This window comes from Cyphellophora europaea (assembly GCF_000365145.1).
Source record: "Cyphellophora europaea CBS 101466 unplaced genomic scaffold supercont1.3, whole genome shotgun sequence".
In the NCBI taxonomy this organism is placed as follows: Eukaryota; Fungi; Ascomycota; class Eurotiomycetes; order Chaetothyriales; family Cyphellophoraceae; genus Cyphellophora; species Cyphellophora europaea.
In genome coordinates this window covers 2,603,867-2,627,353 of record NW_008481809.1, presented here as the reverse complement: position 1 = coordinate 2,627,353, position 23,487 = coordinate 2,603,867, and the positions used below count along the sequence as shown (strand labels likewise).

The window sequence follows — 23,487 nt, the reverse complement described above, 5'->3', positions numbered from 1 at the left end:
CTGTCGACGTTTTTCATTCAAAGATCACTCACTCCTTCACTTCCATTGATTATTTTCGCACATCCGCATTCGGCGACTTCAACTGCATAATACCCTCATCCAATCCGGCTTTTCCGCTTCGTTGCGACAAACACGCCAAAGCGCGCAAGGACCACGCGTAAACGCTTCATCCTCATCCTTCTATCCTCTCTTCGATCCGATTCAAATCGATCAAGATGTCTGGCCGGCTAGACCAATCTCTCGATTCCATCATCGATAGCCAGAAGAAGGCGAAGCGCGACAATCAGCGCCGTCGCAAGCCTGTTGGTGTCAAGGCTCGTGCTGCTCCTGTTGGTGGTGTCAAGAAGGCTACCAAGCCTGCGAAATCTGCCGTCAAGCCCGCTGGTGGCGCGTCAGCTTCCGCTCAGCCCAGCAAGATTGTCGTCAGTGGTCTAGTGAGTCTACTTAAGCCCTCAGTTGCGATTCCTAGCTAACAGTCTAGCCCTACGACGTCAATGAGGCCCAGATCAAGGTATGTTGATGAAGAGGCCTAGAGACCTTGGATTTCCATCGCCGTCCGCGTGCAATTCCTATCCTGCTTTGGAGACCCGAAGCGGTTGAGAGCGTGTTGTCCTTGTTGAACAAGAGTGACAACTGGTTCACCTAGCCATGCTGGAATGCTGGCATGAGGGTTGAGACTGGAACAGACGCTTGAGTTGACCTTTGGTCCTTGATGCTCTGTATGACTCCCCTTCGATCGTGCAGAACCACATCGTGCCGGCTAGCCACCGTTGTGCGATTGTGGTGCACACCACTCGGGACAAGGCTGATGCAGAAATGCTCATCCCTCCCGTTGTGCGCAAGCACTTCACGAACATCCGAAATCATCGCATTTTGCAGTTGAGCCGAGCAATCCTGGATCAAGACTCGGTAAAAGAGCCTTGATCCTTGAGCAGCCCCACCACGAGCATCGAGTTAAGAACACATCAAGTACGCATTGGAACATCACCACAACATCTCTGCATCAACTACACGCCACTTTACGCCTTGTTTCCAAACATACCACGCACAACTTTCGACTGCTCGATGCCATGTTCTTAGCTCCGCGCGGTTGTGCGCAAATTGCTCACGCTCCTGCTGATTTGCTTTGACGGACGATGTTCTCCAGGAGCTGGATCCCTGATTCGAACCGCGAGCTGCTTTCTGACACGAGGACGAATGGCCGGGGACGAGGGTGCGAGGATGGGCGGATGTCGACATCTTACACCAAGCACGATTGCAGCATCATACTGATCACCTGGCGCGAATAGGAATACTTCTCCAAATCTGTTGGTCAGGTCAAGAAAGTCTCTCTTCAGTACAACCAGAATGGCCAGAGCCGTGGCATTGCCGACATATCCTTCAACAAGCCTGGCGTCGCCGCCAAGGCGGCCAAAGAGCTCAATGGCATGCTGGTCGATAAGCGTCCAATGAAGGCAAGCAACAACTCTTTACACGACTGGGCCATTTCTAACCCGGATAGATTGAGGTGGTGGTCGAAGCCAGCAGTGTCACGGTCCCGGAGGCCAAGCCACTGTCTGAGCGTGTTGCGTACGCCAATCCTAAGCACAATTCCAAGTCAGGTCCACTGATGCAGGACAGTGCCAACCCCAAGGCTAAGCCCAAGTCTGCCACTGCCACCAAGGCTACTGCCAAGGATGGTGCCAAAGGTCGCAAGGCCAACACGAACAAGAAGACTCGCACGCAGCGTTCCAAGCCCAAGACGGCTGAGGAACTCGATGCCGAGATGACCGACTATTTCAACGCCAACAATAATGCTGCTGCTCCTGCTCAAGGTGTCGCTGCCAACGGAGCTGCTGCTACCGCTGCCCCAGCCGCTGCTGATGACATGGGCATGGATGAGATCTCGGTTAGCTCTTTCGATATCATTGTGTGACGCTGGCACTAACGTGTTGTGAAGTAAATGAGAGATCGAACAGTGGAGATTGCGTCGAGCTCATCACTACTTGCCAACTATCAACCAAGGAACCCTTCTCAGAATGTATTGAATATCGAAATAAACCAAGGCGAAATTATCTGGACGAGCACTCGAAGCTGGAGCTGGGCGGCACGATTCGAGGAGGAGCCAGGGTCTAACAAACTGAGGTCGGAAGTCGAGCATTACTCACACATCCCTTCAACAGCCTTGCATCACGGGACGGCATGGTGTCGATCGTTCCACATAGTTATTGATCCAAAATCAAAATTGAAACTGCTGTTACTAGCCTTCCGTTCACGCCCCATTCTAGTCCAAGGAGGGGTATCTTTACTATGCTTCATCGCGGGTCCCTGAGATGATGCCCTAGGCAGAGCTGTGCCGGTTGCCTAAAAGGAGGTGTTCGAGCGTCGACCGGGCATGACACGTTCATGGCCTCCGCCCTCGTCTTCAAGAAAGCATTCTAGAGATCCCAAAGTTAGGAAAAGGGGGGCGCGGGCAAGTTGCAGAATACGATGGTCCTTGATTTCGTTCTTTTATCTGTGTAACCTATTTGGCTACTGAATGATCTGTTCGCATCTGCTCTGCTTTTTCGAGTTCTTTTTCTTCTACCCTTTTGGATTTGGAAATCGCAGTCGGAGCACGAGACACAGTCCATCGTGATCGATGCCCATCGATAAAGCCCTGAAAATTCACGCGCTGGATGCGGCCCTGGAACGCCGCCAGCCCACGTTGTGTGATTCCGGGATATTCTTCGAGAGGCAGACAGAATCTTAGTGCCCGCGCTTGATACTCTCATGACTGATTATTTTCCCACAAGAGTACGCCAGCCGTGGTTATCATGACACTTAGCTCCCACATCGTTACCATATGAAAGTTACCGTGGTGAAGCTTATCGCACTATATGTCGACAAGTTCGAAAGTGTCGTCATCGTCATCGTCGTCATTCGTATCGTCAGGCTTTGCGTATTTGCCTTTGCTGTCCTTGGACGACTCTTCAATGTTGTCACCGTCGTCTTCGTTAAGAAAGTCATCGGCATCGTCACCGAAGAAGTGGCCTTGCACATCGCTGCCCGCACCCATGATGGTTGAGACATCTCCATCGTCACTGTCAGCCAGAAAATGTCCGCCACCCTTCTCAGCTTCCTTGAGAGCCTGTTCGATGTGCATCTGCTGCACTTGCCCGTAAAGGTCGGTGTAGTCGAAGTCAGTATCACTCTCCTGATCATTATCAAAGCTCTTGACCGTCTCTGTGCCATCCGTGGCAATCTTGCTGGCTTTGCCGACCGTGCTGACAGCCTCACTCGCCACGTCGTCAAAGCTGCTCGACCCACTCTCGGAGTCATCGGTGGCCGTATCGACCTTGCCAATACCACGCTTCCCGCCCCGAAATCCGCCAGCTTCGAGATTTGGGATAGTTTCGTCGAAGACGCCGCCGGTGCCGTCATCGAAACCTCCAACAGATAAGGGCAGGAACTTCCATTCTTCGTCTGTGAGACAGAAGACGTGGTCAATAAGATCAGTCGGCATCGAGAAGCTCTCGTGGAAGATGTGCGCGGGATACACTATTTCTTGTGCACGGTTCCGTAGAGAGCGACTGAACTGGATCATCATATCGACAAAGTTGATCTGGTTGCCGTAGCTCCACTGAGTCTGATAGGGTAGATCGGAGAACTGCTGTAACACGCGGCGCTCAGGCTTCTTCTTTGGGTTCATTTTAGGAGCCTTTGACACGGACTCCCAGTCGACATGGAGGTGGTCCGGATCCCCGGCGCCTAAGTCGGCGGACCACTTGGACTTGAGAGCCTTCCCTTCTGTGGGATCGTCCCAAGAGCCCGCAGACTCCTGACTAGCCATGTTCGCCAGTTGTACACCATCAAGATTGCTGTTACCTGGCCGAACACTATCAGGGAGTCCATCTCCAGGGGTAGCACCGAAGACTCCACTGTTCCAAGCGTCGTCTGGGTGCGAAAACCCGTCTTCTGCAGGTTGTGGCAGATTGGACCTTGCTCCGAAAACGCTGCCGATAGAAGGCCACTTTTGGGTCATGTGGGGCCAGGAGATGTTGGATCTGGGGGTAGCTGTCGTGGTGGTTGCAGTTTCTTCCTTTATGGGCGACGTGCCGCTGCTTCGGCTTGCGAATAAGGTTCTCTTTTCGGGCGAAGTGTTCAGAAGAGTTGAAGTGAAGGCAGGTCTCTCGTCGAGGAATGTAGTGGGCGCAGGAGCTGGTCGGATAGGCAAGGCAAGCGCTGGGCCGTCGTCGGACGTCTTGCGCCGCTTCCCGGGGGAAGTGCCAGGATCAAATTCGCCGATCTGTTCACGTTTCTGCTGCAAAAGGGGCGTGGTATTTGCGTTCGTTGCTATCGAGATCTGGGACTCAGCAAATGAGTGCCCATCCCAGGCACCTGGGTCGTTGTATGTGTTAGACCTCGCTTCAGGAAATATCGGCTTGGGAGGATACAACAAGTCATTGACCATCATGATCTTGCGATCTACCGCAGATGCCCTATTCCTATCCTGCGGTTCCAAAGTCATGTCTCGGATAATAGTGTTTTTCTGCTCAGCCAGATCGCCATCCCACGCGGATGCGTTATCCAAGCGCAGGTCCACGTCTTTCTTGAAGTCGATCTCCGCAACGGCCATCCAGAAACTTCGAGTAAAAGGTCGTGCAAGATATGGAAGATTGTTGTAAGTGTCAACGAAGAACAGGGAGTGCTTCGCATGGGGTAGTTGAGTCTCGCGGCCTGCGGGCCGTAGATGGTCGTGGGTACCCACCAAGGCTTTGATCATGATGGCCTTCAGCCTGTATTTGACGAAGTCTACAACGGCTTGTTGCGCAACCTGAACAATCTGGGCTTCCCAGTCATTTCTGGGGGCGCATTGCAGGAGTTTCTGGTATGCAGGACTTTCTCCCAACCAGTCTGGCTCCAAGACCATGGTGTCGATGACCCGACGAAGCCGTACGACCATGGACGATGCAGCATGACCAACGCGATTACGTTCGTCGTCGTCGAGGATTTCTAGGGGACGGCCATGCATCGAATGGTCGGAATTCGCGACTTGACCGACAAATTGGTGACAAACGTCCATCAAAGCCTTCTCGCCAACCAAAACGGCGAAGGAATCTCGGGTGAGATCTGGCCAAACGCAAGCCAGGCCGATGCGGTAGCCAATTTCGGGGTTGTTCTGGACAAAGTTGGCGTTTCCCGTCTTCTGGAGCCACTGCAGAATCCATTTGTTGATCTGCGGACTCTGCGCACAGCCGAAATATCGAGCGAGAGCAAAGTATGTCCACATTTTGGGAGCAGAATCCAGCTTTGGATCGCCCCCAGTCATTGCATTGAAGAGGCGCTCAAGCCCGGAATGGTGGCGTAGAGGGCAGTATTCTGTTGCAAGTGGCAGGTCCCCGATTTTGTACGGTCCTTCGCGAGCTCGTCGGTATTCGAGATAGTAAGGATTTGAGGGATAGTCAAGATGGTCTGTTCCGGCAACAGCAGAAGGCGGCAGGTCGAACATGTCTTGGGCTAGGTGCCAGGCACGGATACCGTAGCTGCAACTTAAGTCAGTTATCAGAAGGACGGCCTCGTCGTCTTCATTTGGCGGGCGCAAATCCACATGATATTTGACCCGTGCTTTGAGAGAAGGATTGAATTTCTTGAACGTGTCGAGCTTCTTGAAGCGCGTTTCGGCGCGGATGCACGGGGTAGCGCCGAGTAGCTTGTCGAACTTGCTGGAATGCAGAGCCTTGATGTCGCTGCTCTTGACCAAGAAAAAAGTATCGAAGTGTTTGCGGATGTGGGTGTACTCGTCTCGTGACTGATCTCGCAGAGGTGGTGGGATGCCAATGTAGATAAGAGTGTCACCAGCCTCATCGGCGATTGGAGTGAACTCGTTTCCTAGACGGAGGTCGACGTTCATGGTCATAGCCTTGATAGGATCATGAGGAATGCTATCGGGGCTTCTGTCCGGAATACTTTTTTCAGGCTCAACACTGTCACGTCGCTCCTGGCTTCTGGCCTGACGAGCTTGTTCGTCCCATATTGACTGAGCGATGGCATGGCTGAGGTCAGGGTCTCCTTGACCAGTATCTCGAGGCGAAGTCATGCTGGGGATTGTGACGGGCTATGTGCGGGCGGAAGAGGTTGGTGAATCCCAAGATTCAGATGTTTGCGCTTTGAGAGAGTTGGATGAAATGCCACCAAGTGTCAAGTCAGCCCAAGGCGCGATCCAAAGACGGCAGAGGGCCGCTGCTGAAAGAAGTTGATTCTCCTGGTGGCAGGTTAATATGCAGAGACTTTTGATTGGCAAAAAGTTCAGTGGTAAACCGATGATCAGGAGTTTGTGGAGGGTGAATGCAGGACAAGGCTGAAGGTGTTGTATTAGAACAGGTGAGGAGAGAATAGAACGTGATGCCTTTGTCTGAAGCAGAAATCGGAGCCCGGCAACCGTTCAAGAAAGAAGTGAGCCGTATCGAAGACATTCAACAAGACAGAGGTAGAAAGAAAATGGTCGTGGGTGTCAAGGGTGAGCCTGGGACGCATGGTCACCAGGGCAGTGGTTGCCTGCTCTCGATCCGCGGGGTACACATCCACCAATTATATTCGCCAGAAGGGTGCTCCGCCATCCCCAAAGTTCCTGGGATCAGCGGAGCAGCCGTGCTGCCCACATCGATGAAACTTCCATGCGACTTATACATTGGATGTCTTTGTCTAGAGCTGTTCGCTCAACACTATGTTGTACAAAAAGGTTTAAAGGCACACTATGCACGCTTCCTTGGCTCCGAACGCCTCCTCGAGTCAACGCACCTAACCAAATCACTCATCCAATGCACCTGCTCCAGCCCGGCAAGCCGCAACCAAAACCCACAAACAGGTAGATCAGGAAAATCACCACGACCACGAGCAGGACCATGATGCGCACGTTTTTCCACCACATCTGTCGCCTCAACCCCCGGCTGCGAACACGAAAGTCTCGCGCGCTCCCGCCCAGGCGATCCGTTTTGTCCACTAACAGGTCAATCCGTTCTCCGCGCTCCAGCACTCTCTCGATGTTCTCCGTCATGATGTCCTTGACGCTATCGATTTCCCGGCGGGCGTTGGACAATGAATCGCTGGGTGGTGAGACATTGTATTGTTGAAGCATGCCCTTGAGTTGGCTGTTGAAAGCAGCAGTACCATACGCTGGCAGCGACTGGTAATCCGTGTCTTCTGGCTTGAATTGCCCGAGGTACTTTTTCTTCATCTCGAGAAGGAACGCAAACGGCACTCTCCGCCCAAGCTCCGCCTGCGCGACAACGAGGTACGTCAATGCGGCATGGCTGCTCAGCTGCTCATCGGGTGCGTTCGACGAAGACGAAGGCGAGTCGGCGATGTAGTGCACGAACAGCTTATCGTGTGTGTAGGTGAGCTTCGCAGGTGTCGAGTGCGAGATCTTGGGGAGAATGACCGAAGCCAGAGACGAGGCAGACGAGGCAGAGGTCCCTGGCGACGTGTGTTCTGTCAATATCGTGGTGCCATGTGCAATGCACGCACTTGACCGGCGTTAGTACCGACTTCGAAGCAAAGCTGTCGGCGACAACATACTATAGCATTTGGGATGGTGGTGATGAGCTCGACGCCATGATCGCAAAGAGTCGCTTTCAACTCAACAATATGCGGTGAGGTAATGCTCGATGCTCGAGGTGTCCCCAGTTCTAAGAGCCTCTGATGAAGCGAAAGGGTTGTCAGAATTGTAAACGCTGGTTGGACTCAACACTTGCCGCCTGCGATTGAAGTGAAGTGCATCCAGAAACCGCAGCTACGTCACGAGCACGTGATTGGTTCTCGCCCCTTTTGGCCTGAGCCTGGTCGCCAAGAAATCAGACTACATGTCAACGGGGACCTCGCACGTTTCCTCCTATCAGGGGCAATACTGAGTATCACCAGACATGGCTTCCGTCTACTTAGAGAGCTATATATCACCTCAAGTCTGCGCTAATCAGCGCACGTGGTTGAGACGACAACTTCACTGTCCTGCATAGACTCTACTGCTGGGCGTTGTGAGCGACCTTCCCAGTGTCTATGCCTCCTACCTACTGATTCGTTCCAATCACGATCTTGAACCTTACATGGTCTGTCCGCCAGGCAATGTGCCTTCTTGCTGGCAAGCAGAGAGCCTTGACTTGACGTAGTCGCATCGTTTTCCCATATCCCGTGACCGATGAACCCTGGCCCACCACCGGCGTTCGAGAAGAATCAGAGTAAGTTGATCGCATGACACACATCAGCGTCTGTGGTCCCCAGCATGAGCAAAGAGCGGCCTCTTGTGGTTGTATCGTCTCCTACCTTGACAATAGGAGCCTCAGGTCAAGATGCCGCAACCTGTGCTGCATCATCCGATATTCATCGCCAAGTCCATTCCCTTATGCCTCCACGGGCAGAACGAAGGTGAATACTGACCAGCCTCGCAAACCTTTCGCACCACACTTGCCATACGATGCAAGAAGCATGCTAAACCTGAGATGGCTGGGAATCCATTCACTGTGCTAGCTTATCCTCGTCCTGACCTGGCGCAACTGGGTGCGATCTGCGCGGCCTGCGCGGCGGCGATGGCAGTCTCGTACTCGACAACATCGATTGACAACCTGTGTCTAAGCATCTTAATGCTCTAGTGAGAGTCCTGCGTGGGACAACAGATGGAGCAATGCGGTTGCTTTCCCGTCTAACCTCTGGCAAAGGCGTTCCGGGTTCATTCACTCAATCACTCTGCAACGGCTCCGCCCTCGAGCGTCCGCCCCGCTGACCAGCCTCTCCGCCTCCTATTCTTCCGCCCTTCTGAATAGGAGTCGTGCTATTGACGCGTTACATGGTGGGAGGCTGGGAACCAGCATGGCGGGACAGCGGGATTTTGCAAACTTCTAAAAAGAAGTCTCGTCCTCGAATACCTCGACCTCTACCAACTTCTTCCTTCGAATCATCATCATCTCGTTCATCACAAGCATCTGCTCAACCACTTCCTTGCACTACAGCTCTAGTAGTCTCTGACAGACAAAAGACACTCTCCTTCTGTCCGGAACAGAATCTTCTCTCCCAAAGCTTCACCATGTCTGACACCTTCGACCGTGCCGCCTTCGAGCGCCAGCTTGGAACCTCCCGCGCCACTCCTGTCATATCTCCTACTCAAGACTCTGACACCATCTACCACTTCAAGAGAACGCTCGGCAAGTCTGGCCTCAAGGGCGAAGACTTTGTGGTCGACCCGTTCCAACACTACCACATCCTGGACTGGATTCAAGCTGTCAAGAAGGACAACGACGGCGTTTCTCATGACGAAGATGATGGTGTCCTATCCGAGACGCCTGGCACTCCCCATGAGGCCGCTGAGCAAACTACCAACAACCTTGATTTCTTCAGCCAGAGTCCGGTCGACCAGTACGGTCGTCTTGTCAATGTTCCCAGTAAGCATTTGCTTCGTTGCTAGTCAAAGCTTCTAACGATTTCCAAGCAGCTGCTCCCAACACCGGCATCGATACTGACCCTGGTCCATCCCACTTCGATAATCGTCCAAGCGATGATGCGGATGACGAGGCAGAGTCAAGCAGCGACCTTGAGCCTTTCTCCGATAGATTTGTCCCCACAGGCCAACCCATTCCGGTCCCTTGCACACTGTTCCTCAGTCCCAGTGAGGAGCTGGCGCCATCCGGCGAAGAAGGTGGTGACGAGACCCAGGAAGAAGATGAGTCTGACGTTGAGAACGTGCAGAATGGCGAGCACTACATCAGAGAGATCGTGATTATCCACGGCACAGACTCCGAGCCAGATGATGACAGTACTCACTACATCCGAGAGATCACTCCCCCCAGACGTTCCAACATCGAGCTTGACGATGTGCTTGGGCTCATGGACGAGGATGACTACTCTGATCTCCCAGACTACGAGGACTTCGGTGCGCAGGTTGACTTCAACCACCAGGAACCCGCCTATGAGTACGCTGTCGAGCCGGTCGTCCCTCCCCCCGGTCCATACGAGATCTACCAGGTTCCTCCTCACACGCCGATCGCGCTTCGCCGCTTGGAAAAGCACCAAACCATGCTGTCTTCGGCAGAGAAGAATTACCAATCGGTCAACAACGTTGTCACCACCGTTCCTGAGCTCATCACTACGAGAGCCAACAGCAAGAAGCGCTCCGCATCTGAGGCTCGCACGCCCCGCTCTGCCGTTGAGGCTGCCAAGCGCTCTCGCCTAGACTGCATCGAAGCGTCGCGCCTTCTTGACCAGCTTGACGACCACATCGAGAACGAGCTGTCTCGTCTCAACTCGCCAGTCCCCTCGGTCGAGTCCGATCTCACACCGTGCACTCCCAACTTCGCCGCATACCCAGGACAGTTCACAGCCATCACCAGCGACTACCTTGGTACACGTGGCATTGGTCAATCCTACTACGTCTACGGGGACCCCACCGGTGCCAACGCCAACGGCATGTATGCCAATTCGGCATTCTCCAAGGCCCCCCGCAATGGCAGCATCGACCTGGCTGCGCGCTTCGCCGCCGGCGACCGCCTCACGCGCCGTGAGCAAGGCATGCTCACGAACCTCGAGCTCAAGAGCGACTTGGCCTCTGCCGCGCACGTCGCTGCCCAGCGCAGCGGCGAGCAAGCCTTCAAGCGCGTGCAGGTGCACTACGAGGCTGCGATCGCGCGCCTCAACGGCGTGGCGGTGGGCCAGCACCGTTACGAGAAAGGCCACATGACGGTCGAGGAGTACGTCGAGGCGGGTGTTTGTGTGTGCTGGGCTCCGTGTGCCTGTGTTGCGTTCTGCGGTCGTAAGTCAATTCACCCCTTTCCGTGCTTCACAAAGAGATTTGCTAATTTGGTGTTCGATAGGCTTCCCAGACATGATGTGCCCGTGCAACGAGCACATCGTGCTCGACGACGAGTAGCCTTGTGGTGGCGTTGGGGTGTCGGCGTTGGCTGGACGTGTGCGTGTTGTCTTTTTTGGTTGTTTGTGAAGCGTCTTGACCGGGAATGAGTGGTGAATACCACGAGTATTCACCGATCGAGTGTTTTGGGCTTTTTGGTTTCTGTTTTGATTTTTGCTTGCGAGTCACCGAAACTACGTGGTGGCCATGACCATTCGCCTACAGGGCGACAGTTGAGTGAATGACAACATCTTCGACATGACGACTGATTCCTAGTACCTGTATCTGCTTTCCTGAGACATGCTACTCGCATCAGCCAATTGCGCACGATGTTCCTCCACCACTGCGGCCCTGCGCCGTTGCCGAAAATATGCACGGCAATTTCCGCCTTTGGCACGATGGATTCCCCGTGGTGCCTTGCAGCCAATCTCCGTGCGGAATGCAGAAACCCGCCCCTGTAAAGCTCGGGAGTCAGGGGTGCCTGGGGTGCCTGCGCCCCGCAACCTTTCAGGTTTGATTTGCAAATGTCCCGTTGCGACGGGCGCGCGTGTGTGCTTCAGGTCCCGTTTCAGCGACCAGGCAAAGATCTCCCTTGTTTCCTCCCTCTCCTTCCCCAGAAATCCAGATTCTGTCACTCCGCAGAAACAGGTGTCGAAAGGGATAGGACCATGTGTTGATCGACGTTCCGTTGGGTTTCTTGTTCACCTTTAATTCTCGACGTTCATTTCAAGCCACCACGACCAACGTGAAGCGTGCCTTTGTTTATTTCGCACATACGCCACGGACCACCTGGTCATTACAGCTTCATCGAGCAGACACTTACCATCGCCTTTGGACAACCGTCATAGCGACTTGCACCTCGCGCCTATCCTGAAATACGGCTTTGATCCATCATTCATTCCATCGCGCGCTTGCCTAACCACAGCCGCATTCGACCTCTCGGTCCAACTTACATACCATCCCCCATTGCCACCACAATCTCTACCGCCAAAATGTCTTCAGCAGCTGACCGACTGGCCGCCGCCAAAGGCAGCCTTGAATCCTATTACACCCAGTCCCACCCCCAGCTGTCCAAGCGTGACCTCTCCGCCGCCGCCAAAGAGCACCTTGCTCAGATCAAAGGCGCCTTCGAATCTTCTCACTCACCACTCTCGAAGCGCGACCTCTCCGCCGTCGCCAAGGAGCACCTCGCTGAAATCAAAGGCGTCTTCGAAGCCTCTCACTCCCCGCTGTCCAAGCGTGATCGAATCGCCGCCTCTGCCGCCGACCGCCTCGCAGCCGCCAAATCCGCCCTCGAAGGCTCCATCTCATCATCATCCAAGCTCTTCCGGCGTGACCTCTCACATGACTCCGCTGCGCAGAGACTCGCGGCCGCGAAGCAGGGACTCGAGGATGCAATCGGCGGTGCCGGTTCTGCGCTCGTAAAGCGCGCCGAGGATGACCAGGACAAGCCAGTCCAAGGCGAAGCCGAGCTGCCCGTCAGCAACTTCCAAAAGACGGTGATGCCCATCGTCATTGGCCTTGTGTACGTCCCTTTCCCCCTTTAACCCTCTGCCTCTCCCCTTTGCTCGTCTCCATCGACACAATGTGTCCCCACTCCAGCAGCCACTACATCCCAAAACTTCATTAACTTCAACTAACCCCATCTTCCCCACTACAGCCTCCTCTTCCTCTTCGCCGCCGCCGCGAGCTGGATCGTCTGGCGCCGCCGCCAGAAGAACAAGGCCGGTGAATCCGCCGAGCACCGCCGCAAGCACCTCGACCTCGAAGACGACGGCGCCGACGAAGACTATGGCTTCGAGCTGCCCCAGAACCAGCGCGTCCAGAACGTCGGCTTTGGCGGTGCTGCGGCCGGTGCAACCAGCAATGTGAGCATTGGTGCCGGTGCGCAACAGGGCCGCAAGCGGACGGGCAGTCTCAAGGAGGAGCACGCCAAGGGGGAGGACGCGAGGGAGACGAATAGTAAGGAGTTTGTGTAGTGTGGGAAGGGCTGGTATGGGGCAGTGGGCGGGGGGAGGCGAATAGGGACGCGGCAGAGAAACCGCGGGGGAAACCGCAATGACCTACGGAGGAGGGTGCGCATCAGCGACGGCGATACGTCCCAGGTAGTGCTTCTTGTTGCATGAGTAATGAATGATACTTCCTTTTGAGCAGTCTCGTGCGATGACGGCAAATCCAGCTTCCTTTTACTCCTTACCCCTCCTGGCAAGTCTCTCGTGAAGGCGGACTTTCCAATTAGCCAAGGGCAGGGGTGGGCGCCGTATTTGCAGCGGTGGCGGGACGGGGGGGAAATGTGGATGCTAGAACGACCGATGGGGGGGTTTATAAGCACAGTGCACAACACTCTGCATTCATATATATGTATATATGTATATTCATTACCTATCGTAATAAACCATCGCTTCCTCCCCTTTTTTTGTATATAGATCATCGCTCATTACCAGATCGTGAGACACCTCAATATCTGACCGTACCATAGTCATAGGAGACCAGACTGCCACCGCCGCCGCCACCACCACCGGCCACGCCATCATCCACACTGATACACCACCTCTCGCTCCCATCCTCGACCTTCATCCAGCCACCACTGTATATCGCGCCCCTGCGCTTCGCGGCCCGATCTCGTTCCGCGCCCCGCGTCGTCTCCCACCCGCCGTACTCGCGCAGCAGGCCGTTGCCCTCATCGGCCATCATCAGCCACACGCTCAGGATCGTGTCCGGCTCGCGCGGCAGCCGCAGCCGCTTGACCTGCGCGCGCCACCAGAAGACGGCCAGCATGACGAGGACCATCCAGCCCAGGATCGCCAGCGAAATGTACGAGCTGTAGAGGTAGGCGTCGAAGAAGCGGCCCTGGCTGAAGGGCACGCCGCCGACCGTGATGATCAGCACGTCCGACAGGATGGCCGTGACGGCGACGATGGAGTGAAACACCTCGCCGCGCCGCATCGCGCCCCACAGGGCGCTGAGCGGGACGCCCGCGACGTCGACGAGCACGCTCTTGTCGGCGCGGGCGCGGCGGGCGCCCAGACGGCGGTAGGGTGCCAGAATCCGGACCTCGCGCTCCAGCGTCTTCCATCCGAAGTCGATGAGGGCGGCGATGAGGGTGAGGGTGAATTTGGGGCCGAAGCCGCCGGAGTTGAACCAGTTGTTAAAGGCCGAGCGGTTGCCTACGAGATAGTATGCTAGCACGATGCCGAAGAGTGCGAGGATCACGAGGATGAAGATGGCGTCGCGGACGAGGCGCCAGGAGACTGAGAAGGGTTTTTGCTCTCTGATTGGGTACTCTTGCAGGGACATGTTGTTTGGGTTGGTCAGAGCGGCGTATTGGTGTCTTGACGAGGCGTCGAAGTTGTTGGCGCTTCCGAGCGAGTAGGGGTTGCTGGTCATTGAAGAGGTGGATTTGGTGATGCCATAACGCGGGAGGCCGGTTGCGTCGGTGTAGGATGTGAGAACATATCGGGTGCCCGATAGCGCGGCGAGAATGGACTTGTCTGACGCAGAGGGATCGAGTTGGCGAAGATCTTGAAGCATGTCGTCGTGGGAAAGAAGTGAGGCCATGGTGGCAATCGAAGAGGGGTTGCTGTGGATGCCAGATTTGCGACGGAAATTGAAGACGATGACCAGAATGATCAGCACAGCAACGGCGATCAGGATGCCCTCCAGAGCACGTGCGGGGCCCTTGTTGATGACCCACACTGGACTGCAGGGCTGCATTATTCCAGATGGCTGGGGACAGAACTGCGTGGCAACTGTCGCCATGGACTCAGATGCGATGGGACTCAGTGTGGCCATTGCGATGTAAGCAAAGGTGCTAAAAAGCATGACCCAGTGCCCACTGAAGATGTGACGAATGTGAGTCCATCCATACGCCGCAGACAGGTAGTCAGCAAGCAAGGATTCGGACGGTGTGGCTCCACCAGGTTTTGAGAGCTGGTAGAAGGGCTCGAGCATCTTCAGACCCGAGAAGACAAGACCCCAGGTAAGCTTTAGCAGCACAGCGACTAAGACTGCCAGATATGATGACAAGAAGAAGTCGTGGTCTTTGTATGTCTTCGAGATTTGCACTTGCGAAGACTTGACGCCAGCTGGTGCCGTTGGCGTGCTCGACGATGCTGGAGCTGTGACTGTTGTAGACGTCGAGATAACCTGAGTTTCGCCGCCAATCACGGTTGTTAGAACTGTTGGCGAAATTGCCAGCGTTACCAGTCCGTTCGATATGATTTCTGAAGTGGTGACCGTAGAGCTCACAGAAACGACCACAGTATTAGTGACCGTAGACCCCATGGAATCGGTGGTCACTTGTGTCGCCGTCTCAGGTGATACGGTGACAACAGTTAGATGCAGAGTCTCACCCGAAGGGGCATCAGTAGTGATGAACGACTCGGGGTCTGCGGATTCTGTGACGGGCGGATCGGGGGAAAGCGATGTTGTCGGGGTCGCGTTGGTGATATGCGCATCCTCGTCCGTGCTTGCTGCGGTGACATCGTTGGATCTCGAGGTTGTCGGCGTTTTGTTGGTGATAAAGCCGTCAGGATTGGCGTAGGAGGCAGTGATCTCGGTGGGGGAAGTGCTGTCTCTCGATGTTGTCGGGGATGCCACACGACTCGTTGTAGGGCCAGATGTTGTTGGGGACGTCACAGCACTTGTTGTAGGAGTTGATGTTGTCGAAGGGATAACAGTCGTTGAGGGCTCGATAGACGTTGTAATGGTAGGCTCGGAATCGGTAGTTGTGAGGATTGAAAACTCGGGTAGAGTTGTGCTATCTTCTTGCCTCCGAGCCAGGGTAGCAGAGTCGTTGGGATCGTCCGCATCGACGCCTGAATGAAAAGCAGTTTCGAGCGCGGCAATGCAGCCTAATATTACTACGAGCAGAGTGACGAGCCATGGTGTTCTTGTAGTGAAGGGCGCATATTCGCGCGATTCTGTTTTACTCGGTCTCCATGATTGTGCTGCAGCTGTCAGTCCTTGGTCTTGATGGGCGCTGTGCCATTGCCTTACATTTGTCATTGTCGATACTCCAGAAGCCATCGTCCTGTCGCATGGCTGTCATTGAGTGCGCAATGTGGACATCAGACGCAAGGCGCTGTGGTCTTCAGAGTGGTACCATGATGGGGTTTTGTTTTTCTTCCCTCGAGAGACTGCGCCTCAAGGAATTTAGGCCTGCAAGTAATCCTTAGCAGCGGGGACATCTTGATCCAACCTCGCCAACGGCTAGGGACATTCATAGGGGCCATAATGGCTTAGCAGGCAAAGCGTAGGGCTGTGTTTCGGAAGATCCTGGCTAGATCGGAAAGCCTGGGAGCCACAAAACCGTCGTTCATGGTTGCGGCTTGTCGTGGTTCCTGGCACTTGGCTGGAAGAGGCAACCATCGTGCGGCGAATGAGACCAGCGCGTTCAGGTCAGTGTGTAATGATGCGCAGCCCATCGTCCCCGAAGCAGCCCAGCTCGCTCGTCCCATGGGCGTCCGTGACCGTGGGAACCAGATCCGGTGGCTGCCATAGCGAATTGAAGGCCAAAGCGAGACATTTGGCTTGTATCTAGTATAGGTCAAGCAAATGCTTATTGGACCTCTGTTGCCACGGTCTAAAATTAATCAGGGTGCTGCCAACAGGGTTTTAGGGTTTCTGGTCAGATGAGTAATGTCTTAGGGCGATCACCGTCTCAGCCGCAGCAGCCACAGGGCCAGGCGAGGTTTGGTGCAAAAGTCCTTCTCTACTGCGTACCTACACTTACGTGCGTTTCGAGTGTCAGCTTCGAGACCTCAAGACTACCCTAGCCAGTTTGCACTCTCAGAATGCAGTCACCACGGAGAATGGTTCATTGCAAATGCATCATGAGCATCACCACCTGATAGTTCAGCTATCGCCTGGTCGAATCGATGCTTGCTAACCATAGTTCAAATCCTTGCCGAGCTTCCAGCCTTTAACACCGTATTCTGTCCCAACCTCATTAGCCGCACTCGGAACGGCGCAACTACTTCCACCACGAGACGAAGCGTGTCAAGAGACCTGGGCCTGTAATGATGCATTAGCACTGTAGTCGTGGGGGGGGGGGGGGGGGGGGTGAGGCAACTCACTCTTGTCCTCGATGGCCTCGACAGACGGTAGAACGGTCTCTTCGCCGGGAGGGGTTGCACTGGTAGTGGTGATGAGATCGTGCTGAAGCTGAAGAGCATGGTAAGAAGGCGTCACTGATTCGTTGCTTGCGTCGGAAGTGGCTGTAGCTTCGCGATCGTCTGGAATTCTAAGGGTGGGAGTGGTAGCCACGGAAGCAGCAGGAACTGCAAATGCCTTGGGAGGAGTTGGGACAGCCTTGACAGGAGCTGGAATCGTCTGCTTCGCAGCGTGACGGACTGTCTTGCTTGTCTGCCACATCTTGACTCCGGATAGACCAGCTGGGGTGTGCTGAAGTCGTCGCTTGATGACCTTCTGAACAGAAGAACGAGTGCTTCCAGGGACACGACGTCGTCCAACCACAGCCGCCTTGGGAGTGTCCTCGTCACTCAAGATGTAGTCGCTATCGGTGTCGTGCGGCTCGTAATCATCACTAAACGAGTCCTTGGCTCCATCAGTGGAGGGAATCGCAGCAGAGTCGTCGTCACTGTCAAGAGATTCGGCCAGGTCAATTTTCTTGCCGCGGGTCTGACGCTTCTCGACTGCCGGCTCTTCTTCGATCTTGATCTTGTCGGGTGCCGCTTTTGCGTCAACTTTCTGCTTCTTGGGTGTCGCGCGCTTGGTATCGTTGCCAGACTCGTCCGATGTGGCTGCCTTTCGCTTCTTTGCAACGTCGTCTTCGGCCTTTTCGGTTGGCTCGGACACAGACACGTTGGGCGACGGAGGAGCAGAGACGGCAGCAGACGGAGCAGCACCAGCGCTTGAGTCGATTTCATCGTACTTGTGTCGCAGCCGGGTGTATCTCATGTGGGCAGTTCCAGCCTTCAGACCTAGCGCGTCGCCGACGGCGTTGAAGTCAACCTAGCCATGTTAGTTCTCCTAGTCATTTAGGGATGATACATGCAGGGACCTTAATGTCGCAAGCTCGAATGCACTGGAATAGGAATACGGCATCGGCATCGTTTAGTTGACCACTCCAAGCTCTACCCTGAACGACGCCAGCCTTGTTGATTCTCTCGCGGAACCGAGTGTATCTCATGTTGGCAGTACCAGTCTTCAGATCGAGAGCCTCTCCGATGAGCTTGAAGTCGAGCTTTGAGAAGTCAGTGTCACACGTCTTTGCAGTCTCGATTCTGCTCACCTTGGTGCCACCGTGGTTGATGCATTGATACAGAAAGTAAGCGGCCTCACTGACCGGCTTGGACGACATCGTGCCAACCGATGAGGGACAAGGTCGTTGAGGGTGTGCGGCATCGAGCTACCTGGTGGTTTCGTAGGTGGGTCGAAGAAGTAGTAGAGATGTAAGACTCGACCGGATCGAGGGACTCATCAGGCACCACTTTTTCCGGCAGTGAATATTGAAGCCACAGGTGAGCTAGCACCGACGTTACCAATTCTCATCGCACAGCGATCAAATCGGAGGAGTTTTTGAGACAAGGCCTGCGTAAAGAGTTGAATTGCTGGTCGCAACCCAGAAGGCCGATTCAAGTTTTCATTTCGATATCATTCATCTCGTCATTCATGGCTGACTTGCCTTTAATCTTGCCGGAAGAGACTTCGGACTGACGTGAAGCTGATTCCCGTATGACTTCGTTCAACACAGCGTGTACTGCCTTCGCGGCACCAACGGCACTATCCAAGAGCTCATCGAACCCTGAGACGTTGCTTTGCGCCTTCTCTGATGTGACACCAGTAGTCCAAACCTCTGTAACTTCGTCCCTTCCGGGTAGATAGCCCACCGCACATGCAGCTTGAAAAGACTCATGCTCGGTGGCCGAGGGATCCAGAACCCGGATCGTTGTTGGACCAGGCGCTGCAACGGAGGCAGCGACGCCACCTGTCATCATGTCGAGACTGTCGATTCTCGCATCAAGCAGTGCTGCAGTGGCCACGGTAATGCACCCCGCAAGAATATTCATCAGTCCCACCTGAGCTGCTACACTTCCCAGCGACTGCCCTGGAAATGTGTCTTCATTGTCTTCCCCCTCAAGTACTGTGACCGCAACATCGATTGAGCTCTTTGGCCATCTGTCCGGAATGATCAACCCCTTCAACGCATTCTCAAGATGTACCCCCAAGTCACGCTCGGTAGGGTCTCGAATATAGCCTCTTCTGACTCGTGTAGCGAATGGTGCGTATTTCACGGAAGCGTTCAGTTGAAGGTTGGGTGAGAAGTTACTATTTCGAGGAAGTGGTTTTGGGCCGTGTATTGCGCACGACAATTTGATTGTAGATGTTGTTGGAACGAGCGCATTGTTTGAGGCAGGTGCTTCGAGTTCGTAGTATGCAGAGCCACTGGCAGCAGGTATGGTGCCAGTCTGAAGGTCTGCTTGGTTAGCTGACAGGAACATAAGAGCCTGAAACCTCAACCTACAGATGTTACGTAGTTGGTTTGGCTTTCTGCTCCGCTGTGTTCGTCCTTCGGGCGATGGGAGAGGTGTGGGAGGGATCGTACCCCCGCTGGGGCCATTGACACGGCGACGGTCACTCATCTTCGCGCATTCTTCTGATGCTCGTTCTGAGCCTTAAGGAGCGGACAGCCAACACGACGAGGCCCTCAAGATCTTTTGCTTGACATAAATTGTTCAAAGAACTTTGGTCGCCCGCGAAAATGACGTCCTGGTGGACCTGCCAAAAGTAGAATAGCGCAGCCTCGGGAACTCGCCAGGTGTGAGGTTCATCGGCGACCAACATGTTGACGAGCTACAGACTTCGTTAAAGCTCTACGTTTCCAGCCAGAAGCACGACCGATTCTTGCACAAATCGGGTCGTTGTAGTAACTTGTTGATGTGCCCTCTTCGAATGCCTGAGGGCTTTCGGACAGGTCTCATGCGGGTTCTTTTACAATAGATTACAAACGCAGTACAGCATTGGCTTGACGACATGTGTCAGCGAGTGGATACAGGGATCTCGAGAAAGTCGTCTAGGCACTGGGAGCGCTATCAGGCTATAATGCAAGGCGACCTGGATGAAGATGCTGACAATCCTTGATGACCACTCACTCGCTTTTTTTTGGTCTCTTGGCTCATGGGACCGCCAGCTGATTCAAGATTGGCAGGATCTAGACAGCATCACTACTTTCAGGCTTGACAGACGATTGTTCTGGATAGTCTACAGCAATTTGCGGTGTCATCTAGCTTCGTGAGGCTTTTGCCCAGGCTCTTGGTCCAGGATAGCGACCGCAGATACGACTGTTCTCACCCGCCTTGGCACATGCGGAGTTTGCGGCCGCATCGGCCGCATGCAGTATGCAGACACATCTCCGACTATTTCCCCCCCAGAGTGTTCATATAATACGATCAGGGCTGGAGAATTCAACCTGTCGACAACTAGCTTGCTCTTTGTCATCGACCAACATACACTAATGTTCTAGGCGCAGAGACGACCTCATACGCCTGAGACCGACGCATGTGGAGAGACCAAAACGTCGACGCATCGGGGTTCTATAAAGGATTCGTCCTCCTCTCAAACCCCAACAGATCACAAAGCACCAGCACCTTGCTGCAGAGTAGAGAACCAGAATCTGCATCGACCTCCCACCACTAGTCCTGTCAAGCCACCTACAACCATGTCTCCTAAAGTCTGGCTCATCACAGGCTGCTCCTCCGGCTTCGGCGGCGCCCTTGTCCAAGAAGCCCTCTCGCGCGGCGACGCCGTCATCGCCACGGCCCGCAACCCAGCCAAACTCTCCAACCTCGCCGCCGCCGGCGCGTCAACGCTAGCACTCGACGTCACGGCTCCGCTCCCTACGCTCAAGGAGATCGCGTCCCAGGCCTTCGCGATCCACAACCGCATCGACTACCTCGTCAACAACGCCGGATACAGCCAGACGGGCGGCCTCGAGGAAATCACGCCCGAGGAGACGCAGGCGCAGTTCGACACCAACGTCTTTGGGCTGTTGAACGTGACGCGCGCGGTCCTGCCGTATATGCGCAAGGCGCGCAGCGGTGTCATCGCCAACATCTCCAGCGTCGGCGCGTGGAACCGGTACGCCGGTGTGGGGCTGTACTGCGCGTCCAAGTGGGCGGTGAGCGGCCTAAGCGAGAGCATGAATCTGGAGCTCAAGGAGTTTGGAATCAAGGTGTGCACGGTTGAGCCCGGGTATTTCCGCAGCAATTTCCTGGGCTCCGATGCGAAGAAGGACAGGAGCGGGTTGATTGAAGATTATGAGGGCACGCAGGTGCGTAAAGGCGAGGCATTGATGGAGGCCTATAACGGCAAACAGCCGGGGGATATTAAGAAGGGGGCGAAGGTCATTGTGGATACGTTGACGGAGAAGACGGGCCAGCCGGTGCCATTGCGCTTGGTGATTGGAAAGGATGCGTGGCAAAGTATCCGTGGCAAGTGTGAGGAGGTCATCGCGGTCTTGGACGAGTCGAAGGAGGTGAGCTGGAGCACTGATCTCGATAATCCCTGAGTGGACCAGCATTATGAGTGACGAGCGATGTCAGATGGGTGGACGTCTCGAAGCGACGATAAGTTGCGAAATTGTTAGCAACAGAGCCGCAACGACCGTCCTGACCATTGAAGAATAAAGCTGGAGTGATATTCATGCTTAGCTATCAACCTAGTCTGATTCGTACGCCCCTTGCCCCTTCCAAGTCACTTGCCTCTCACAGACTCTGAACCTCTCACCAAGTATGCCTATGTGGAACTAACGTCGGCTCCAGCCCCGCTCTCCGGGTCACTTGAAGCAATTCAGCATGTAATGATCGTGGATGCGGCGCACATCCTTTATACGACAGGGCGGAATCGGAATATTGAACTTATCTTCATAATATACGGCACGATGTCAGCAGTCATGCTCCGCGGTATTCCCAGCAGCAAATATAGGGTTCTCGTAGCCCAACTCGGCCGGCACGAATCGGCAGTAAGTCCAGTGGCGCCTTACCTCACATTGCAAGTCGCAAGCGGCATCGGCTTGCTCGTAGGTAAGCTCCATGCCTGTAGTCCTCATTGTCAGCGTCAAGGACTGTGCCAGGAGCACTAGCGGCGTTGGCTTGCGTAATAGGGAGATAATAAGCTGGAAACATCCCAAGTGGATATGGCTTGCAGGTATACCTGTAGGGCGGACCAAGACGTCTAGTTTCGAGTGTGATGTTCTCAGCGAGGTTGGGGGCCTCCATTGGACCCTTTGTCCGGCAGACCAGGGGGTGGTGGAATCTTTTCTCCAGATTATGCTTTTAAAAAATTTAGGAACGAGAGTTGAGTTCGGGAGGTTCTGGGCAATCGAAGCTGTTGGTAGGATAGGCTGAGCTGTCAGTGAGCAAGGGCATGATGAGGTCGTCGGAGGCATGCATCGTCGGTAGAGTGTGCTGACTCTTCTGGAGATACTGATCGCGAAGACCTTCTTGATAGCAGCAACCAAGAGTGGGTGGCTTGTATTTACGTCGAAGGTAGAGCGTATCGGACCGTAGAGTATACTTGAACCGTAGTCCCGGTTGGTAAGATGAATATGGGTGGAGTCGGTCTGATAGGGTCCTCTCTAGCGCGCTGTGACCGTATCTAATGGAGCCGGAGTGATGGCTGAGATAGACGTGACATACTTTCGGGGCAGAAATGTGGAAAGTGGCCCAGTAGTGGTGAAGTTATCTAGGATTGTGGTTGTGTGACCCGAAAGGCACATCATAATGTTGCGAGTGTCCCATTTTGACAACATGCCAGCCATCTGCTTCCCATGGAATGCTTTGAAGCGTATCTAGACGCTGCCTCGTGGGTCGAAATGAGCCTGTTGGCCCTATATTGGCGTATTGCTTCACGCGCGCATACGTTGCCACATGCCAACACGACCAGTGCTCCGATAGCAATGCATAATGGAGCAGAGTTCTCAAACCTCTTTACACACTGCGTTCTGTTAGTCACTGCTGTGAATGGCTTTTTCCTCGTTTGGTGGAAAGACAATCTCACTTTGCACTTTCGATCGCAGTCTTCGTTCTCCTTGCCAAGAGTGGTATACCAGTCTAAATCCCCATCTACGGAGTGATAGCTGTCAATAGCTCGCTTTCGAAGTGGGCACACCCTCACGAGTTCAAACACGGCTGAATGGGGAACGGAGAGGCTTGGCCAAGAGTGCAGCCACTTACCAGCGTCGCATATGTACTTGTACTGTTACTGTCAGCAATGCTCAAATATGAGGAGCTAGACAGTACTTTCTGGAGGCAGCAAGCATCTCCTGCTCAGCTTGGTATCTTCCTTATAGACGCCGTTTTTCTCCTCTCCACAGAGCATGGCGTATTGGTGGCGCTTGGTGAGAGTATGTGCCGTGAATTCAGGACCAGAGGACGCGTCCGAGAGCTGCTGAGATGGCATGAGAGTATCGATGCTGGCAACAGTAGGTAGGGTTGGAAGTGCAATGGCTCCAGAGGTGGCAAAGAAGATGCAGAGCATAACGGGAAACAGTGACCAGCGAGACATCTGGAAGTCCTTGTTGTCCTATGATGCAAACTAATGCTCAAGAACTCTCGTGGTTACAACCTTTGCACGAATATGCTGATGCGCTGTCGACGGTGATCTGCAGTGGTGTA

The 23,487-nt window shown here is 54.4% G+C and overlaps 9 protein-coding genes across 9 annotated transcripts; 4 read left to right on the top strand and 5 right to left on the bottom strand.

The window, feature by feature from the left end:
• Positions 1-215: 215 nt before the first annotated feature.
• On the top strand, positions 216-1,915 carry HMPREF1541_03910 (uncharacterized protein; the record flags this gene model as incomplete). Its single annotated transcript, XM_008718258.1, has 4 exons — positions 216-434; positions 482-511; positions 1,290-1,433; positions 1,502-1,915. The coding sequence occupies 4 exons, from the start codon at positions 216-218 to the stop codon at positions 1,913-1,915; spliced, it is 807 nt and encodes a 268-aa protein (XP_008716480.1).
• A 939-nt stretch (positions 1,916-2,854) lies between these two features.
• HMPREF1541_03909 (uncharacterized protein) lies at positions 2,855-6,058 on the bottom strand (the record flags this gene model as incomplete). Its single annotated transcript, XM_008718257.1, has 1 exon — positions 2,855-6,058. The coding sequence occupies one exon, from the start codon at positions 6,056-6,058 to the stop codon at positions 2,855-2,857; it is 3,204 nt and encodes a 1,067-aa protein (XP_008716479.1).
• Positions 6,059-6,772: 714 nt separating this feature from the next.
• On the bottom strand, positions 6,773-7,574 carry HMPREF1541_03908 (uncharacterized protein; the record flags this gene model as incomplete). The annotated part of the gene is made up of 2 exons (XM_008718256.1): positions 6,773-7,484; positions 7,537-7,574. The coding sequence occupies 2 exons, from the start codon at positions 7,572-7,574 to the stop codon at positions 6,773-6,775; spliced, it is 750 nt and encodes a 249-aa protein (XP_008716478.1).
• A 1,460-nt stretch (positions 7,575-9,034) lies between these two features.
• HMPREF1541_03907 (uncharacterized protein) lies at positions 9,035-10,870 on the top strand (the record flags this gene model as incomplete). The annotated part of the gene is made up of 3 exons (XM_008718255.1): positions 9,035-9,389; positions 9,437-10,753; positions 10,815-10,870. The coding sequence occupies 3 exons, from the start codon at positions 9,035-9,037 to the stop codon at positions 10,868-10,870; spliced, it is 1,728 nt and encodes a 575-aa protein (XP_008716477.1).
• A 971-nt stretch (positions 10,871-11,841) lies between these two features.
• HMPREF1541_03906 (uncharacterized protein) lies at positions 11,842-12,828 on the top strand (the record flags this gene model as incomplete). The annotated part of the gene is made up of 2 exons (XM_008718254.1): positions 11,842-12,374; positions 12,510-12,828. 2 exons carry the CDS (start codon positions 11,842-11,844, stop codon positions 12,826-12,828), a joined length of 852 nt encoding a protein of 283 aa, XP_008716476.1.
• A 478-nt stretch (positions 12,829-13,306) lies between these two features.
• On the bottom strand, positions 13,307-15,856 carry HMPREF1541_03905 (uncharacterized protein; the record flags this gene model as incomplete). The annotated part of the gene is made up of 1 exon (XM_008718253.1): positions 13,307-15,856. The coding sequence occupies one exon, from the start codon at positions 15,854-15,856 to the stop codon at positions 13,307-13,309; it is 2,550 nt and encodes an 849-aa protein (XP_008716475.1).
• A 967-nt stretch (positions 15,857-16,823) lies between these two features.
• HMPREF1541_03904 (uncharacterized protein) lies at positions 16,824-18,173 on the bottom strand (the record flags this gene model as incomplete). The annotated part of the gene is made up of 4 exons (XM_008718252.1): positions 16,824-16,864; positions 16,927-17,824; positions 17,874-18,056; positions 18,105-18,173. The coding sequence occupies 4 exons, from the start codon at positions 18,171-18,173 to the stop codon at positions 16,824-16,826; spliced, it is 1,191 nt and encodes a 396-aa protein (XP_008716474.1).
• A 274-nt stretch (positions 18,174-18,447) lies between these two features.
• HMPREF1541_03903 (uncharacterized protein) lies at positions 18,448-19,455 on the bottom strand (the record flags this gene model as incomplete). Its single annotated transcript, XM_008718251.1, has 2 exons — positions 18,448-19,289; positions 19,338-19,455. The coding sequence occupies 2 exons, from the start codon at positions 19,453-19,455 to the stop codon at positions 18,448-18,450; spliced, it is 960 nt and encodes a 319-aa protein (XP_008716473.1).
• Positions 19,456-20,531: 1,076 nt separating this feature from the next.
• Positions 20,532-21,380, top strand: HMPREF1541_03902 (uncharacterized protein; the record flags this gene model as incomplete). Its single annotated transcript, XM_008718250.1, has 1 exon — positions 20,532-21,380. The coding sequence occupies one exon, from the start codon at positions 20,532-20,534 to the stop codon at positions 21,378-21,380; it is 849 nt and encodes a 282-aa protein (XP_008716472.1).
• Positions 21,381-23,487: the final 2,107 nt, after the last annotated feature.